At 47.6% G+C, this 19,518-nt stretch overlaps 1 protein-coding gene across 2 annotated transcripts; it reads left to right on the top strand.

Moving 5' to 3' along the window:
* Nucleotides 1-1,734: 1,734 nt before the first annotated feature.
* Nucleotides 1,735-18,190, top strand: CDK10 (cyclin dependent kinase 10). Of its 2 annotated transcripts, none has more exons than XM_033942798.1 (14): nucleotides 1,735-1,823; nucleotides 7,648-7,720; nucleotides 8,064-8,135; nucleotides 8,263-8,365; nucleotides 10,296-10,377; nucleotides 11,220-11,287; nucleotides 12,609-12,661; nucleotides 12,768-12,837; nucleotides 13,085-13,144; nucleotides 13,388-13,511; nucleotides 13,615-13,754; nucleotides 13,912-13,964; nucleotides 14,457-14,557; nucleotides 18,054-18,190. In XM_033942798.1, exons 3-13 carry the CDS (start codon nucleotides 8,117-8,119, stop codon nucleotides 14,552-14,554), a joined length of 870 nt encoding a protein of 289 aa, XP_033798689.1. In that variant the 5' UTR covers nucleotides 1,735-1,823; nucleotides 7,648-7,720; nucleotides 8,064-8,116; the 3' UTR covers nucleotides 14,555-14,557; nucleotides 18,054-18,190. The 2 variants fall into 2 exon arrangements, with proteins under 2 accessions (XP_033798689.1, XP_033798688.1); XM_033942797.1 differs by having other exon boundaries at nucleotides 1,751-1,952.
* Nucleotides 18,191-19,518: the final 1,328 nt, after the last annotated feature.

Below are 19,518 nucleotides of genomic sequence, written 5' to 3'. Positions count from 1 at the left end.
GTAGTGGTATAGAAGCTTTTAACATTGTATATCTGGATTTTCAGAAGGCATTCGACAAGGTCCCGCATGAATGACTACTTTGAAAAATTGTGAGCCATGGAATCGAGGGTGAAATACTCACATGGATTAAAAACTGGTTGGCGGATAGGAAACAAAAAATGGGGGTAAATGGACAATACTCGGACTGGAAAAGCGTCACGAGTGGAGTGCTGCAAGGATCGGTGCTTGGACCCTTGCTTTTCAACATATTTATAAACAACCTGAAAATTGGTACGAGCGAGGTGATTAAATTTGCAGACGATATAAAGTTATTCAGAGTAGGAAAGACACAGAAAGATTGTGAAGACCTGCAACGTGACATAAACACGCTAGAGAAATGGGCTGCGACATGGCAAATGAGGTTTAACGTGGATAAGTATAAGGTGATGCATGTCGTTAACAAAAATCTTATACATGAATACAGGATGTCCGGTGCAGTCCTCAGAGAGACACCCTAAGAAAGAGACTTGGGAGTACTGGTCGACAAGTCAATGAAGCTGTCTGCGGCAAAAAGGGCGAACAGAATGTTAGGAATGATTAAGAAGGGGATCACAAACAGATTGGAAAAGGTTATCATGCCGCTGTACTGGGCCATGGTACGCCCCCACTTGGAATACTGCGTCCAGCACTGGTTGCCTTACATTAAGAAGGACATAGTACTACTCGAAAGGGTCCAGAGAAGAGTGACTAAAATGGTTAAGGGGCTGGCTGAGTTGCCGTACAGTGAGAGATTGGAGAAACTGGGCCTCTTCTCCCTTGAAAAGAGGAGACAGAGGGGACTTGATCGAAACGTTCAAAATACTAAAGGGAATAGACTTAGTAGATAAAGACAGATTATTCACCCTCTCCAAGGTAGAGAGAACGAGAGGACACTCTCTAAAGTTGAAAGGGGATAGATTCCATACAAACATAAGGAAGTTCTTCTTCACCCAGAGAGTGGTAGAAATTGGAACGCTCTTCTGGAGGCTGTCATAGGGGAAAACACCCTCCAGGGATTCAAGACAAAGTTAGACAAGTTCCTGCTGAACCAGAACGTACGCAGGTAAGGCAAGTCTCAGGGCAGTGGTCTTTGACCTAAGGGCCGCTGTGGAAGCAGATTGATGGGCACGATGGACCACTGGTCTGACCCAGCAGCAGAAATTCTTATGTTCTTCTGGCTCCAGAAAAAGGAGGATGGATTGAGGCATCTGGATTTTACTTCCACTGCTTTCAATGCAAGCAAAACCCAGATGTCTCTATTTGTCCTCCGTACTTCCATTGCCTTCAGTGGATAAAACCCAGATGTGGGGAGTGTGTGGCCACTGCTCCTTGTGACCCTGGACAAGTCACTTAATCCTCCAGTACCCCAGGTACTTTAGATAGAACATGAGCCCACCAGGGCAGAGAGGGAAAAATGCTCGAGTACCTGAATAATTTGTAATCCACACAGAATTGTAGGATATGCAGAAAAGAAAGAAAAAACTGTCTCAATGCATCCTCCTTTTTCTGGTTGAGAAACACTGATTTCAAGAACTATTAGATCCACCTGAAACTAGTCTCTGTTTTTACACTTCCTGAAACTCTCTGCACCTTAGCATTCTCCTGCTGGTGGGACTTTCAAGCAAATCCCTCCCACTTGAAAGGTCAGACTGGCTGGGTTTCTATTGGTTTCTCACAATTCAAGGGCTCCACTACTTCTTTGGGCTCGCCTAGTCTGTGACGTAAACCCGGAAGAGAGCGCGTGAGCTTCCCGCCTAGATGGCACTTCGCGCTCGCGCCCCAGTCGGTCCTGACATGCGCAGTAGGTCCGTTCGCCGTCAGCGGCTATGGTGGAGCCCGGGGCCGAAGCGGGAGCCGCAGAGCCGGAGCCCGAGCAAATCTGCCTGAAGCGCATCCGGCAGCCGGGGTTCTTCCCCGTGCCACCGGGCGACCGGGTGAGGGCGGGGGAGGAGGGGCTGGCTTCCGTTGCATGCCGGGAAATGCAGTTTCCGGGCCCCGGTGCATGCTGGGCTGCAAGATTCAGGCCATGTGTTATTTGGGACAAAGTGTGGTTGCAAAAAAGTTGTTCTGCTGCTTGGCTCAGGGGCAGGTTATGCTATTAGTGGGGGGTAACCTGAGGAGCTCCCCCTTTGTTATTTCTCCTAGACCAATCATTCTGCTCATAGGCAGTGGGGGGATCCCAGGGGGGTCCACGCTAGTCCTAGCGGAATCTTGCGTCACGGCCCGTCACTAGTGCCCAACTCCACCTCCTCCTGGCATCTACGAGCAGGTTTGCCCCTGGAAGTAGAATGAAGGGTTGTGGGGCAGGCCCACTTGTTGACACTTGTTATCCCAGGACAAGCAGGCAGTATATTCTCAACAAAGCCCCGCAGCGGACAGCCTCGAAAGCAGACTTGCTTGAAGATCTTTGTAAGAGCTTCCGAGTGCCTTCCCGCCCGAGTTAGGGCGCGCGTCTCCTGTGAGGAACCTCAGTTCAACGTTTTCCGCAGAGCCGAGAAGTCATCTGTACTTCAGCTCTGCAGCCTTCGTTGCCTTCTCTCACCGCGGCTTTTTTATTTTTAAGTCGCTGTGCTCGTGTTTCTCTACGGTTTTCTTTTGAAAAAAAAAATTAAAACTTTCTTCAAGAATATGGAAACTCCTTATTCCATTACAGCCATTCCATCCAAGCTGGAATCCAGGTATCGCACAGTACCTTGCAAGGGCTTTGAGAAATCCCAATTATCCCACCAGTCCTTGGTTGTGGAATCTTCTCTAAAGAAAGCTCATCCATCTAAGCTCTACGCTGCGGTTCCTCCAGGCAGGGCCGTACCATGGACAAGTTTGGCCGCAGGTTATATCAGAATTCCATGATGGCTAACAGAATTCTCAATTACAACTACACTTTTACTGCTTATTTCAACTATTTCCTCAAATTGATGCCTAAGTTCTACCCAGCTCTTGAGGAGCAGAGTCTTCCTGAATTTAAACAGATCATCAGAACTTTGTCTCAACTTCGACTCTTCATGCTGCACATACGATGCCTTTGAGATTTCTTCTAGAGTCTCTGCCTTTGCTGTAGCCATGCGCCGTCTAGCCTGGCTCCGCATTGTCGATATGGATCCCAATCTGCAGGACCGTCTAGCCAACTTACCTTGCCATGGGCATGAACTCTTTGATGATTCTATTGAGGCTGCTACAAAGCGCCTCTCTGAACATGAGCGCTCTTTTGCTTCCCTGATTCGGCCGAAGCCTAAGAGTCCTCCTGCTTGGCCATATAAGCAACCACCGCGTCATCCCCCCAAAAAAACGACACCAGCTTTCTCCAGGCCTCCGCCTAGACGGCCTCCACAACAACATCAGCAGAAGGCTCAGACTCCTACTGCGACTAAACCAGCTCAGTCTTTTTGATGTTCCCAGTCTGAGCATGCCAACCTCCCTGCATCAAAATTCTCTTCTGCCCATAGGGGGTCATCTTCACCATTTTTATCACCAGTGGGAGATGATCACCTCGGATCTCTGGGTTCTCACCATTCTTTTAGAGGGATGCTCACTTCACTTTCTTCAGGCCTCAGATCGCCCTCCAAGAGAGTGTCCTTCCAATTCGTTGCAACTTCCCCTTCTTCAGGAAGCTCAAGCTCTTCTTCGCCTTCGAGCTGTCTAGGAGGTTCCTCTAAACCAACCGGACATGGGCTTTTATTCCCGTTATTTTCTAGTTCCAAAGAAGACGGGGGATTTGCGGCCCATTCTGGACCTCGGAGCCCTCAACAAATTTCTAGTCAAAGAGAAGTTTTGGATGTTATCTTTACCAACATTACATTCCCTAATGGATCAGGGAGATTGGCTATGCTCTCTGGATCTCAAAGAGGCTTGCACTCATCCCGATTCATCCAGCCTCTCGCAAATATCTTCGATTCAGGGTGGGGAATCTTCATCTACAATTCAGAGTTTTTCCTTTCGGACTCGCCTCATCCCCCAAAGTCTTCACGAAGTGTCTGGTGGTGGTGGCTGCAGCCCTCCGTGCCCAGGGCCTTCAAGTTATTCCATACCTGGACGACTGGCTTATCAAGGCCCTCTCTCAACAAGGGGTTATTGTAGCGACCCAACAGACTATTATGTTCCTCCAAAGTCTGGGATTCAAAGTCAACTTTCCAAAATCCCAGCTGACCCCATCTAAGTCTCTCCAATTCATTGGGGCCACTCTAGACACTGTCCAGCTCAGAGCGTTTTTACCTCCACCACGTCGGGATACCCTCATTCGCCTTTGCCATCAAGTGTCTAATCTCACATCAATTTCAGCAAGACACATGATGGTTCTGCTCGGCCACATGGCTTGTACAGTTCACGTGACTCCTTTTGCCAGACTTCACCTTCGCATACCTCAGTGGACCCTGGCATCTCAGTGGCAACAAGCTACCGACCCGCTTTCTCAACAAATTACAGTAACTCCTTTGTTGAAGCAGTCTCTCCACTGGTGGATGCTCTCTTCCAATCTTTCCAGAGGTTTACTGTTCCACAATCTCCCTCATCAGAAGGTTCTCACAACAGACTCGTCAACCTATGCATGGGGAGCCCATCTTGACGGACTCCGTACTCAAGGTCTTTGTCACATCAATCTGTTGGAACTCAGAGTGATTTTCAGTGCTCTCAAAGCTTTTCAACACCTTCACGACAACGTAGTCCTTGTCCGGACGGACAATCAAGTCGCCATGTACTATGTCAACAAACAGGGAGGGACGGGATCTCACTCCCTTTGTCAAGAAGCTCTGAAGCTCTGGAATTGGGCAATCATCAGAACATCTTTCTCAGAGCAGCATATATTCAAGGTCAGCACAACTGTCTGGCAGACAAATTGAGTCGTTTTCTGCAACCACACGAATGGACACTCAATTCCTCGTCTCTACGTCAGGTGTTTGCTCATTGGGAGACTCCTCAAATAGACCTCTTTGCCTCTCCCTTCAACAACAAGCTGCCTCAATTCTGCTCCCGAATATACTCTCCCCAGCGTCTCGAGGCAGATACTTTCCTTCTGGATTGGACGGGTCAGTTTATGCCTTCCCTCCATTCCCTCTGATTCTCAAGACTTGTCAAACTCAAGACAGAACGTGCCACCATGATTCTGATCGCTCCTCGGTGGCCCAGACAACCGTGGTACTCCCTTCTATTTCAACTCAGCACCAGGGAGCCTCTGCTTCTACCAGTTTTTCCCTTTCTGCTTACTCGGAGTCAAGGGTCCTTGCTACATCCCAACCTGCAGTCTCTACACTTAACAGCTTGGAACCTTTCAACCTAACTGACTCTACAGTTTTCTCAATCTGTACAGGACATTTTGGTAGCTTCCAGAAAGCAGTGTTACAGCCAGAAATGGACTAGATTTTCTGCTTGGTGTTCCACTCGACATATGGAGCCAATGTCTACCTCCTTGGCTGCTGTTTTGGATTATTTACTTCACTTATCACAGTCTGGACCTCAGTCTACATCTATCCGAGTCCATCTTAGTGCGATTGCTGCTTTTCATCAGCCTCTTGATGGGAAACCTCAGTCTGCACACCCTGTGGTTTCCCGCTTTATGAAAGAACTTTTTAATCTTCATCCACCGCTCAAACCACCTCCAGTGGTCTGGGATCTCAATGTTGTCCTGGCTCAATTGATGAAGCCTCCATTTGAACCAATTGATAAGGCTCATCTCAAATACCTTACTTGGAAAGTAGTTTTCCTGATTTCCCTCACTTCTGCTCGAAGGGTCAGTGAGTTGCAAGCTTTGGTTGTGGATCCACCTTTCACAGTTTTCCACCATGACAAAGTAGTACTCCGTACTCATCCCAAATTCTTGCCTAAAGTTATGTCAGAATTTCACATCAATCAAGCTATTATTCTTCCAGTATTTTTTCCAATGCCTCATTCTCATCCTGGAGAAGTAGCTCTCCATACATTGGACTGCAAGCGTACCTTGGCTTTCTACTTGCAACGCACTCAACCTCACAGAACAGCCCCTCAACTTTTCATCTCCTTCAATCCAAATAAATTGGAGCATCCTGTCTCAAAGCGAACCATCTCCAACTGGATGGCTGCTTGCATCTCTTTCTGCTATGCTCAGGCTGGTCTCCCTCTGCAGGGTTGAGTCACGGGCCACAGAGTTCGAGCAATAGCAGCGTCTATAGCTTTCCTCAGATCAACTCCTATTGAGGAAATCTGCAAGGCTGCCACTTGGTCCTCGGTTCACACTTTCACCTCTCATTGCTGTCTGGATGCTTTCTCCAGAAGGGATAGCCATTTTGGACAGTCAGTTTTGAAAAATCTCTTTTCTTAACTTGCCAACTCTCCCTCCATCCCATTATGCTTAGCTTGGAGGTCACCCACTGTTGAGAATATGCTGCCTGCTTGTCCTGGGATAAAGCACAGTTACTTACTGTAACAGTTGTTATCCAGGGACAGCAGGCAGATATCTCACAACCCACCCTCCTCCCCTGGTTGGCTTCTTAGCTAGGTATCTGAACTGAGTGCCTCACAGGAGACGCGCGCCCTAACTCGGGCGGGAAGGCACTCGCACATGTGCAGTGCAGCACTCGGAAGCTCTTTCAAAGATCTTCAAGCAAGTCTGCTTTCGAGGCTGTCCGCTGCGGGGCTCCGTCGGTGACGTCACCCACTGTTGAGGATATCTGTCTGCTGTCCCTGGATAACAACTGTTATGGTAAGTAACTGTGCTTTTTGGGGAGGTCTGACCCCTGTGGCCTCCCCCGTTCTAACACCTATAATTGTACTATAATTTCACCCCATTAAAATCTCCCCTTAAGCAACATGAAAGGTCAGGGAGAATCTTAAGCCCTTTTCTCCTACATAACATGAGGACTCCAGTCATGGCACATGGGCTTGTTGCAACTGAGAACCTGAAAGCTATGCTGTTGGCAGTTTCACTAGCAGCAGAGCTGCCCAATGCTGACAGATTGCAGCAGAGATGTCAAACTAGCGATGTACCACCCAGATGGGCAGTGTTGGAGGCGGAGGACTGCGTGTGATGTGATAACATTGAATTTATACTGCACAGAATAAAAACATCTCTAACCTGCCTGCACCGGCCTCGTCTTTCCCTTTGATCTTTTTGTAAACTGAGTCAATCTTCCAAATTGGAATAAAATTCAGTATATAAATCTAGAGATTAGATTAGATTTACCGGTCCCGCAACCAGGAAGTGATTTCAGAGGGAGAGCCGAGGCTGGCATAAACAGCAGGTTGGAGATGCTCATGCCAGTGAAGAGTTAAACAAGTACCTGGGGGGGAGGAGAGGTGCTGGTGCTTCCACCAAGGCAGCGCCACTGATAGGGGTGAGTCTCAGAAGACCTACTTGGGGAGTGAGTGAAGGTACTGCACAAATGAGGTTCTATTACATTACATTAGAGATTTCTATTCCGCCATTACCTTGCGGTTCAAGGCGGATTAGAAAAGAATTATAAACGGTGGATTACAGTGGAAGGTCATTTCTGGAGAGGGGAAGAGGAAGGGAGGGAGGACGGTATAATTGATGTTAAGGCTGTTTCAGGAATTTCTTGAAGAGTATAGTTTTTATTTCTTTTCTGAAAGTGAGGGTGAAGAGATGGCTGATTCTAGGAAGCTTGCCATGCTCAAGATCTAATGACTACATTTCTCTGTTTCCAGCTGGGCCGGTGCCGCAGCGTCAAGGAGTTTGAGAAGCTGAATCGGATTGGGGAGGGCACCTATGGCATTGTGTGTAAGTAATATCACTTGCCTCTCCTTCACCACAGGAACAGAGGTTTGGAAGATAATCCTACAGTATTAATGTTGAAGGTCTGATGGACAAAAGCTGCTTTTTCCCATTTTGAGAGCAATTTGTAAATGTTTTTCTGCAGGTACAGTAAAGCCCACTTTTCATGCAGACATAAACTCATAAATTGCCAATGTATCTATTGAGGAATAAAACAGGTGCTTTACTGAATATGTACACTGTGTGTACCCAGGCCTTTGCCCCCGTTCTTCACCCCAGGCAGGTTTCTGGAAAGACACTATAAATTATGAATGGCAAATAAACTAAGATGCTGACATTTCTATTTTAGATCGTGCCAGAGACACCAGGACAGATGAGATTGTGGCGCTGAAGAAGGTGCGGATGGACAAAGAGAAAGACGGTGGGTCTCGGTAGTTTCCATATGTTGTAGAGCTCTCTTATGTGCTTGCTCCTGAGGAGCAGGTGAGATGTTTGCTGTGCCCTTTTGAACTCCCATGTGCACTGTGTCTCTCCTTTTCCCTCCACAGGGATCCCCATTAGTAGTCTACGGGAGATCACCCTGCTGCTGAAGCTTCGCCACCCCAATATCGTGGAACTCAAGGAGGTGGTTGTGGGAAATCACCTGGAAAGGTAACCCCTGCCATGCTCTATCCTGCGAGAGGAGAGGCTTATCCTTTCATCCCTCCTTAAAGGAAAAATTGGGTACTGCCATCCTCAGTCTTCACTTGCCCTATTTTATAGTAACATAAGAAATGATGTAGAGAAAAATGGTGATCAATCAAATGACCTGGTGTAATAAGCCAGGACAGTGACATGGCGAGGGTGAGAGGTGCCCGGGGGGGGGGTGTCCCTCCCCTGATCTCATCTCTCCCCCCCCCACTCCTTCCCCGCTCCTGCCTGCCATGTGTGCCCCCCGCTCCTTCCTGTTGTATGCGCCCTCTGCTCCTGCCTGTTGTGTGTGCCCCCTGCTCCTTTCTTGCTCCTGCCTGCTGTGTGCGCCCCCTTCCCTTCCTTTGTACCTCTAGTTGAAGTTGTTGCTCATGGCGGTCAACAACGTATGCCTCACGACTCTGTCGGCTCTTCCTACACGTGGATTCCAGAAGTGATCGCTGTGAACAACTTCAACTAGAGGTATGGGGGAAGGGTGGGGGAGGCTCGCGTGTGAAGGGGAGGAATGGGAAGAGGTGGGGGGGGCGGAGAGGAGGGGTGCCAGCATCCCCATCAACATGGCGCCCAGGGCGGATCACCCCCCTTGCCCCCCTCCCATACTATGCCACTAAGCCAGGAACAACAGATAGCGAAAGAAGAGTCTATCAGACACTAGTATGGGGCCCACAAGATGATTTTTTGGATAAACACAAACTCAGCGCAGCCACGTTTTGGCAAACGCCTGCATCAGCGGTAGAATTTCAACATTGCATGAAACAAAACTTGCCAAACATCAATAAATAAACATTAGTCTTTTGTACAAGTTAAGCTGTGGCTCAAATGGCTTGAGTTGGGTTTGTACACAGTCGAGTCACATTATTATGACCACTGCTTACCTCTGACATCAGGGACGCACAGCCAATGAATGAATGCACATGACATGCTCAGACTTCATGGGTAGATAAGGTGGAATGTCAGCAAGTTGCTGTCATGGGGAAAAAAAGTACGATTTATCATACATTGAAAAAGGCTACCAGACCAAGGGCGGCATCATTATGGAAATGGCAGAGTTTGTGAACTCTTCAATGGGCTGCTGTGGTTAAAGAATACCACGAGTGGATGAATGGAACCTTTTCAATGACCTAATTTGGTAACTGTGGGGCAGCAGGAGCCATCGATGCAAGAGGTGAATGTTGGCTGTCAGGCGTGAAACCACTGAGAACAAGCACCCAGCAACCACTGTTGGACATACACAAACTGGTGGCAGCAGTGTTGTGGTTTGGGTCCCTTGATACCTGTAGAAGGCACTTTCAACTGAAATAGGTATCGCTCCATCCTTGCTGATCAAGTGCACCCGTACGTGTTGACAGTCTTCCCTATGGCTGATGGGATCTTTCAACAGGACAATGCGACACCATATCACCAGAACTGTTCGCAAGTGGTTCGTAGAGCATGACCAAGACTTCCAGCTACTTCCTTGGCCTCTGAATTCCCCAGACCTTAGCCCGATCGAGGTCATTTGGGGCCACCTTGATCAACGTGTTTGACGACTGGATCTACCACAACGCATCCGTCAGCAACTGTTGAGCATATTGCAGTCTGCTCCAGATACCTCTAGCAACCATCCAACCTCTGGCTGTTGTCTATTCTGGATATTAGCAAGTGGTCATAATAATGTGACTCAACCGTGTATTTATCTAAGAAATCTTCTTCTAAGCCCCATACTAGTGTCTCATAGACTCCATTCTTTCACTGTGTGTGGCCCCTGGACATTGCACCAGGTCATCTTGTTGGTGTTGATCACCGTATGGAAAATGATAACAGATAGCAACCAGACAGCTCATTGCTCCTGCCAAGTTCTACAGTCAGCTCTATGGTGGACACTGACTGAGCCTGCTTGCTTTCTCTACAGTATTTTCCTGGTGATGGGGTACTGTGAGCAGGATCTCGCCAGCCTCCTGGAGAACATGCAGACGCCTTTCTCTGAGGCACAGGTAAGGCAGCATTGTTGAGTGTGGCGGATCCGGGCCTTATCCAGAAAAATGCCTTATTTATTTAATCATGAAGTTCTATTTGCATTTACCCCATGCCACTCACTCTGCTGGGCTTAAAGGTAACCATTCAACATGATTAGAGTTGCCATAATTAAAAAAAGAGGACATGTGGCCCCAACTCGGCCCCCCTAAACCTCGTCTCCTTTCCTTTCTTGCCCTCCCCCCCCCCACATAAAGGATGGGTACCTCTCTAGGTTACCCACAGTTGGGAGTCAGCTGCAGTCCTACCTCGGGTACCAGTGGTCCAGGCGTAGGAGCTTCTGTTGAGAGCCACAGGAGGTAGCAGGAAAGGTCCTGGCTCTGCCTGAGCTCGGGGGCCACATCTGGAGGGCCTCCAAGCGTGCATGGACATGATGACATCACACACATGTGCATACACCCTCCAGGGGCAGTGCCAAGCTCAGGCAGAGCCAGGACCTTTCCAACCAGTGCCAAACAAGCCTCCAGCAGCTCACAATAGGAGCTCCTGCCCCAGGACCACTGGTACCTGTGCGAAATCACAATTGATGCGGCTCCCAACCATGGATGACCTTACTGCCTACTGGAAGGTAAACAGAAATTTAGGTTGGACTCGGAGAGAATCCAAAGCCCAGACAAACTACTGGGTTTTAGAAAACCATCCAGAAACCTGAACAGGCCTCTAAAAGAGGCCTCTAAAAGATGTATGATAACCCTAGAAACGATGATGTTATACAGAGTGTTGGTGGCTCTTGAACTTGCCTATCGTCTGCTAATTACTAAGTGTCACTCATCTTGGAATGGCTCTGCTTCTTTGATTGTAGGTAAAATGCATCATGTTACAACTTCTTCGTGGGCTACACTATCTGCATGAGAACTTCATCATACACAGGTGAGCAGCATATGGGAGGCTTTCAGCCAGCCGGGACATTGGGGAGGAGGCTTCGCTTCTCAGGCTGCCCAGAGCTCTGGAAGAGGTGGCTTCGCTTCTCATAGGCTGGCCGGAGTTCTGGAAGAGGTGGCGTCGCTTTTCAAAGGATAGAAATCTGGAGGAGATGGCATTGCTTCTTATAGCCCAGCCAGAGCTCTGGGAGGGTGGCATCACTTCTTGTAGGTTGGCTGAGGTACTGGGGGGCTTCTCATTTTATTTATTAGAAATGTATAGATTGCCTTATGCCAAAGAGGTGTACACCAATACATACATAGGTTGGCCAAGGCACTGGGAAGGAAATGCCACAGCCTGTCCTTAGCTATTAATGAGTTCTGGGCTCCTGAAGCTCTTTGTGGACTCAAAACGGCTCTTTTACTTAGCAGCTGCTGTCAATTTTACTGCACATTTGACATTAATGTGTATCTGACTGCACTAATGTCTACCACCAGCTGGCTTTAAGATGAACAGTACTGTGAAGATCTATTTAAAATGCAATTATTCGTTTGTAAAAGTCTTGTTTGTCATATTCTGTGCAAGTTATTGCTGGAATGCCACCTAGATATTGGCGGATGATAAATTTTTTAAATAAATAATATGGCAGGGGATGGGAACTGGGCATGGCCCATTAGTGGGACTACACTTACCTGTACCTCTAACAGTCCTGTACTGTGGCTGCTGTGGTGGCCAATTCCCCCAGCCATTTATATGGAAGGCTGACCCCTAGAGGAAGTTTCAGGAGACTACCACTTGGGACCAACAGATGCCATTTTGCAGAGAGCCAGAGGGGGCTCAGGGAAAGCCTCCAGTTAAATCCTGGGGCTGATGGGTCTAGGGAGAGTCATAGGGGTGGAGGAGGACTGGGTTTTGCACCTGAGGGCAGGGCTTGAGGTGGACATCGTCATGAAGCAAAGCTGGGTCTGGCCTGTGCATTAAATGCAGGATAGATGCTCAATATACTTCCTGCATCTAATATACAGGCCTTTCTTTTCCTGTGTGCTAGTTTTTGCAGCTATTGACAGTAGGTGGAAAACCTTTCAGCACTTAACAGCCCTAAAGAGAGCCAGTTCTAGCTCCTCTCTTCTTAGGCCTTCCTGTATTGTCAGCTCTTGAGAGGGCTCTTAGGCTAGGACTTTCCCCCTCGCTGCTTTGGCCTGCCACACTCTGTTAGAGGATGTTTTAACATTTCTTGAAAGCAGGACTTGAATCCCTAGGCAAGCAAGAAGTGTCATGATGAAGAGTCACTGAAAATAAAGTGTCACTTGGTCATTTTCTTCATTAACAGGGACCTGAAGGTTTCCAACCTGCTAATGACAGATAAGGGCTGTGTGAAGATAGGTGAGTCTCCGCATGAGTTCATCATATCATGAGTCTTCATGCTGAACTCTGTGTTCTCTCTACCTCTTTGTATTTCTACATCTAAATTGATCCTGTTGTATTACAGCTGATTTTGGCCTGGCTCGTGCCTATGGAGTCCCCCTGAAACCAATGACTCCCAGAGTCGTCACACTGTGGTGAGTACTGTCTCTTAAGCCCACACCCTCAGATGAGCTGAAATGAGGACCTTTTCTTGAGACCAAACCCTGCAATAAGAACCCAAATGAACGGTGCTGTGGCTTTTTCTATATCCTGCAACTCGGGAGTTGCGGAGAATCTGTCTCCTTTTGGGTTTTCAGCTTTTGCTATGGCTCTGCTCAGTCAAGTCTCAGTTGTGTGGGGTTCTCTCAGTCTTTATCTATCTTTGCTGCTTCTGTCCTGTAGGTACCGGGCCCCTGAGCTGCTGTTGGGGACCACCACACAGACCACAGCTATTGACATGTGGTAAGAAGTTATATTCTGATGCATTTTAAGAGGTGAGGGAAGAGCCAGGCTGGCTTGGATTCATACCTAGGCCGCACATTTCCCTTTGTGTGTTTTCTGGGTGGTGGGATATATTTTGGCCGAGTGTGGATTCATACCTGGGCCATAGATTTCCTTTTGTGTGCTTTCTGGTGGTGGAATTTATTCTGAGGTTTGGATTCATACCTGGGACTTACATTTCCCTTTGTGTTCCCTTTATTGCAGGGCGGTAGGCTGTATTCTGGCTGAGCTTCTGGCTCACAAGCCCTTACTCCCAGGTAGCTCCGAGATTCAGCAGATTGACTTGATCATACAGCTGCTGGGAACACCTAATGAGAACATCTGGCCAGTATGTGCGCTGCATTGTTGCTATTTCCTCTGCTAGCAGCTTACAGCTCTGCTCTCCTTTCTCTCTCCCCCACTTACCCCCCTTCTTCATTCTTGTCCTGCAGGGCTTCTCCAAACTGCCACTGGTCGGTCAGTACACAGTGCGCAAACAACCATATAATAATGTGAAGCACAAATTCCCCTGGCTTTCTGAGGCAGGGCTCCGGCTCCTTCACTTCCTCTTTATGTATGACCCCAAGAAGAGGTAAGGTAGCACAGCCCTGGAGCCCCCCCCCCCCCAAGATCACCTCAAGCATACACAGGGCTCCCAGGGGCAAAGGTAGAAAATCTTAGAGTAGCACAGCGAACAGGACTAGGCCGTCTCTGCCCTAATTCCTTGTTGGGTGCTTTTCTGTTCACAGAGCCACAGCGCAGGACTGCCTGGAAAGTTCCTATTACAAAGAAAAGCCTTTGCGTAAGTAGCTGGGTCAGGGACAGCCACAGCACGGCTGCACCATTAATACCTGCTTCTGTTCTCTTAGGCTTCCGTGGCTGGCGTCATGATTGTAACAGGTTTCCGGGTCTTGCCGCAGCTGTGTAGCAAGAACCGACGTTTCAGCCATTATGCTCTGGCTTTCTTCAGGGTCTGCTGTGTCTATATATAGTGGGTTCACGGACCTACTTGAGAACAGGGCAGTCTGGGGGATTGAGAAATTTGAATTTTTGGCAGGAAAGTTCGTTGGAGGTCAGAGTTTGAATTTCCTGCCCAAAATTCAAATTTTTTGACTCCCCCCAGACCTGTTCTCAATCAGGTCCGTGAACCCACTCTATATAAAGACACCCTGCAGACCTCAGCATACCCTGAAGAAAGCCACAGCATGATGGCTGAAACGTCGATTCTTGCTCCACAAACACAGCAAGACCCAGAAACCTGCTAGAAAAATACCTGCTTCTGTCTGTCTTGTAGCCTGTGAGCCTGAGCTGATGCCCACCTTCCCCCATCATCGTAACAAGCGGGCAGCGAGTGGAGGAACGGAGAGCCAGGGCAAGCGTGGCAAGCACTGACAGGTAAGTTACACCTCTCTCTCTGCTGATCTTCCTCTTCTCCCCCTTATCCAACGCTCATCCTCTTAATTCATTAAGAAAGTCTCTTGACAGAAAAGACCAGGGGAGAAGCTGAAAGTACCATAGGCTGGTTTTAATGTTGAATGGATGTAGCTAAGGGAAGTCTTGTGTCACCAACTTGCTACATTGTAAGGCAATGAAGCAGATCTAGATTTTCAGAATACCGTATTTTCACTCATATAACGCGTGCATTATACACGATTTTACAAACCTTGCACGTTATACGTGTGAGTGCGTTTTACAACTTTTTTTTTTCAATCCGATCGGCCTCCCCCCTGCGAACCGGCATCCTCCCCCCCCGCTCGCGTCACCCCCCTCCCCCGCGATCCTACATCCCCCCAGCACCGCAAAACATCTCTTACCCGATTGGGCACTGGCACCAGCATCAATGCACAGGACATGCCAGTGCCCGAAGATCCTCCCTCGTTGGTTTGGGCTGGGAGGTGCGGTGCGGGAGAGATCCTCCTTTTTCCTGCGCCGGGCTGGACTAGGCTTTGAGCATGCGCAAATGCTCAAAGTCTAGTCCAGCCCGGCGCAGGAAGAAGGAGGATCTCTCCTGCACCGCCCAGCCCAGCCCAAACCAATGAGGGAGGATCTTCGGGCACTGGCACTGGCACTGGCACGTCCTGTGCATTGGTGCTGGTGCCGGTGCACAATCGGGTAAGAGATGTTTTGCAGTGCTGGGGGGGGATGTAGGATCGCGGGGGAGGGGGGGTGACGCGAGCGGGGGGGAGGATGCCGGTTCGCAGGGGGGATGCCAATCGGATTGAAAAAAAAAAAGTTGTAAAACACGGGTAAGCGAGCAGGGGGGAGGATGCCGGTTCGGAGTAGGCGGGAGGAGGTTTTAGCATGCGCGGTATACACGTGTGCGCGCTATATTAAATTTTTTTAACATAAATTTGTGTTCCCCACGCGCTATACCCGGGTGCGCGGTATATGGGTGAAAATACGGTACTTTTAACAAAATCCTTCATCAAAGACTCCTGAGGAAATCAAGTCATAGACGAGGAATTCCATGTCCTATTGTGGACTGAAAACAGATTAGGGACCAATGGTCAATATTCACAATGTAGAAGGGTAAATATGGGGCTCCCCAGGGATCGCTGCTTTTTTAAACTATTTACAATTGAACTGGAAACAGGAATGACGAGTCAGGTGATCAGATTTGCTAAGGACATACCTGGCAGACCTGAATGATGCATCTTGTCTGCCCAACATACCCCGACGCCTCTCCCCCTTGAATATAAGGTTGTATCTTCCATGATTAAACATTGGCATCACAAATTGTCTAGCATGGGAGAGACCGAAGGCCCATCAAGCCTGATCTACTGTTTCCAACACAGAAGATTATGAGACTGGCCGTTCAAATGGCAGATGACGTTTAATGTGAGCAAGAGCAAAGTGATGCATGTGGGAAAGAGGAACCCGAACTATAGCTATGTGATGCTGGGTTCTGTGTTGGGAGTCACTGCCCAGGAAAAGGATCTAGGTATCAGTGTTGAGGATACGTTGAAACCCTCAGCGCAATGTGCAGCAGCTGCTAAGAAAGCAAAGAGAATGTTAGGAATTATCAGGAAAGGAATGGAAAACAAAGATGAGAATGTTATAATGCCCTGGTATCTCTCTATGGTACAGCCGCACCGCGAATACTGTGTGCAGTTCTGGTTGCCGTATCACAAAAAAGATATAGCGGAATTAGAAAAGGTTTTTGCCAGGTACTTGTGACTTGGATTGGTCTCCTTGAAGACAGATGACATTGGTCTGATTCAGTAAGGCTATTCTTATGTTCTTACAGAGAAGGGTGACGAAAATGATAAAAGGGATGGGACAACTTTCCTATGGAAAAAGGCCAATGGCTAGGGCTCTTCAGCTTGGAGAACAGACAGTTCAGGGGTGATATGATAGATGTCTATAAAATACTGAGTGGAGTAGAAAGGGTGGATGTAAATCACTTGCACACTTTCCAAAAATACTTGTACTAGGGGGCATGCAATGAAGCTATTAAGTAGTAGATTTAAAACAAACCAAAGAAAATATTTCTTCACACAACATGTAATTAAACTCTGCAATTTGTCGCTGGAGAATGTGGTGAAATCAGTTAGCTTAGCGGGGTTTAAAAAAAGGCTTGAATTTCCTGCAAGAAAAGTCCATAGGCCATTATTGAGATGGCTTGGGGAAATTCATTGCTTATTCCTGGATAAGCAGCATAAAATTTGTATTACTTCTTGGGTACTTGGGACCTGGGTTGGCCACTGTTGGAAACTGGATACTGGGCTTGATGGACCTTCCATCTGTCCCAGTAAGTTCTTATGTGCCACACAGCAGCCAAATACAAAGTCTGGTAGATAAAGCATAATACTTTAAACTGTATGAAACTTAACAGGCAGCCAACAATCATCCTAACGGCTACATATTGGCCAACTTGGAATGTCTTACACCTGGCTATTGCATTCAATTTGATTTTGTCCAAAAGGTGGACTACTATAAGTCTGGTCACCTGGTCTCAAAAAAAATTTAGCAGAATTAAAAAAATAATAGCAAGGATGGGACAACTTCCCTATAAGGAAAAGGTAATGCAGCTAGGGCTCTTCAACTTGGAGAAATAAGAATAGCCTTCCTGGGTCAGACCAATGGTCCATCAAGCTCAGTAGCCCGTTCTCACGGTGGCTAATCCAGGTCACCAGTACCTGGCCAAAACCCAAAGAGCAGCAACATTTCATGCTACCGATCCAGGGCAAGCAGTGACATCCCCCATGTCTTTCTCAATAACAGACTATGGACTTTTCCTCCAGGAACTTGTCCAAACCTTTCTTAAAACCAGCTAAGCTATCCACTCTTACTACATCCTCTAGCAATGCATTCCAGAGCTTAACTCCTCTGAGTGAAAAAACAATTCCTCCTATTGGTTTTAAAAGTATTTCCCTTTAACTTCATCGATTATCCCCTAGTCTTTGTCATTTTTGACGGAGTGAAAGATCAATCCACTTGTACCCGTTCCACTTCATTCAGGATTTTCAATCATATCTCCCCTCAGCAAAGAAGCTAATAAGTAGTAAATTTAAAACAAACTTGAGGAAATAACATATAATTCTGAAATCTGTTACCAGAAAATGTGGTTTTGGAAACTGTAAATTGCTCTGATCTGAAAGACTGGGCGGTATATCAACCTTTCAAATAAAACATAAAAGCAATTAGCTTAGCAGGGTTTTAAAAAAGGTTGGACACATTCCTAAAAGAAAAGTCCATAAGCCATTATTAAGATGGACTTTGGAAAAGCTTTTGGGATTCTGCCAGGTAGTTGGGACCTGGATTGGGCACAGGATACTGGGCTTGATGGACTTGCAGTCTGACGCAGCATGGCAATTCTTAGGTGCTTATTCTGAGTTTATGCAGATCCCTTATAAGCCACAGCTACACTCATCTCTGTCTTGTGTTTTAGGTACCAAGAAAATTCAAAGATGCCTAAATGCAGATTTTACAAATGTGGACATGCAGGTGGAAGCAACAGACTGCCCACAGGAACGAGCTCTCATTGGGGTGGGGAGGAGGCACGACAATGGACCATACCCAGATCCTTAATGGCCCAAGAGAGGTCATCAGTGGAGGGCAGCAACAGACTGCACCCAAGAGCAGGTGTTTACAGTGTGTGTTGAGGGGCCAAAGAGCAGGTGCTTTATGAGATGGAGAGGGTAGCAGACTGTGCCAAAAAGCAGGCACGCGGTGGGACTGGAGGCAAAGATAAAGAAAGAATGTAGTCCTTTAAAAGACAGGCATAGCAGGAGAGGTTAAACTTCTCCCCTCCATTTGCCTGGCTGTAAACATCCCATGAATTCACTTCTGTTATTCCTGTGTCCATCAGTATTAGAAGACCAGCATGCCACAGAATCAAGTAAGGTCCTTTTAATGTAGTTAGAAAAGGGCATCCATAAGATGTGAGTGGCAGCCAGCCACCATGCAGGCGCTCTCACACCACACACCAATTGTAACATATGTAGAGGTGATAGTGTCAGCTGCAGAAAGGTGTGAAGAGAGATTTTTACATTGCACTGTTTAAGGAACAGATTTTTCCTGAGATTAAAAAGTTAAGTTCACTGTAGCTGCTGGTGGCTCTTCGTGTTTAAAGGTCTTTGCTTGCTTGTTAGTATGGGGGAAAAAGAGTCCAGCTTGTCTGAAGATGGTGCACAGAGACATAAGGGTTTAACCTCAACCCCCTGCCTGCAGACGTAGGAGCTGTTAGGAATAAGACAAACACAGAACAATTCTACAACACTCCAAAGGACCCCCAAGGCTACAACAAAAACTTGCAGCTTTTTAAGAGATTATAAGACTGTGCTGGGTTCCCAGGGAGAGCCGGGGGGTGGGGTCCTGACTGATTTCTGCTCTTTGGGTTGTCTGGCTGGCAAGAGGAAGAATTTCTTCTTGAATTGTAATACACTTCTCCCTCAAAATTTGCAGGTTTAGAATTTGCAACTTTGGTTATTCATGACTTTCTAAACCCTGACCCACCCCCACCTCTCAGACCTCTCCACACTGTATCTGGTGGCAGGAACTATCTTCCTTTGCTCCTGCCCCATGAAGAGCTGTCAACAAAAAGGGCTGCTGTGAATTTCTGTTGTAGTCTCGTGAGACCACAGGCACTCAGGGCAGCCATTTTTCTTGACAGTTCTGCACGGGGCAGGAGCTTAGGAAGATCACTTCTGATCTGCTTCACCGCTAGACCACTGGGAGGGTGGCGGGGGTGGGTCAGAGCTGGCCCTAAAAGCTATTCGCAATTTTTCCATATTCACAGGCCGGCTCTGCCCCTAATCTCTGCGAATATGGAAGGAGAAGTGCATTCTCTTCTTTAGCATCTCTCCAGGCCGGCACAGACAGGTGGGTTTACACTCTTCTACCAGCAGGTGGAG

This window comes from Geotrypetes seraphini, chromosome 4 (assembly GCF_902459505.1).
Source record: "Geotrypetes seraphini chromosome 4, aGeoSer1.1, whole genome shotgun sequence".
Classification (NCBI taxonomy): domain Eukaryota; kingdom Metazoa; phylum Chordata; class Amphibia; order Gymnophiona; family Dermophiidae; genus Geotrypetes; species Geotrypetes seraphini.
This window is presented reverse-complemented; position numbering and strand designations above follow the sequence as displayed.

What these genes read in the sequence shown, in the direction of transcription:
- CDK10 (XM_033942797.1), top strand. Translation starts at nt 1,845, where the DNA reads ATGGTGGAGCCCGGGGCCGAAGCGGGAGCCGCAGAGCCGGAGCCCGAG. An exon ending in GATGGACAAAGAGAAAGACG is followed by an intron (nt 8,136 to 8,262) that starts GTGGGTCTCGGT and finishes TTCCCTCCACAG; the next exon opens with GGATCCCCATTAGTAGTCTA. An exon ending in ATGTATGACCCCAAGAAGAG is followed by an intron (nt 13,755 to 13,911) that starts GTAAGGTAGCAC and finishes TTCTGTTCACAG; the next exon opens with AGCCACAGCGCAGGACTGCC.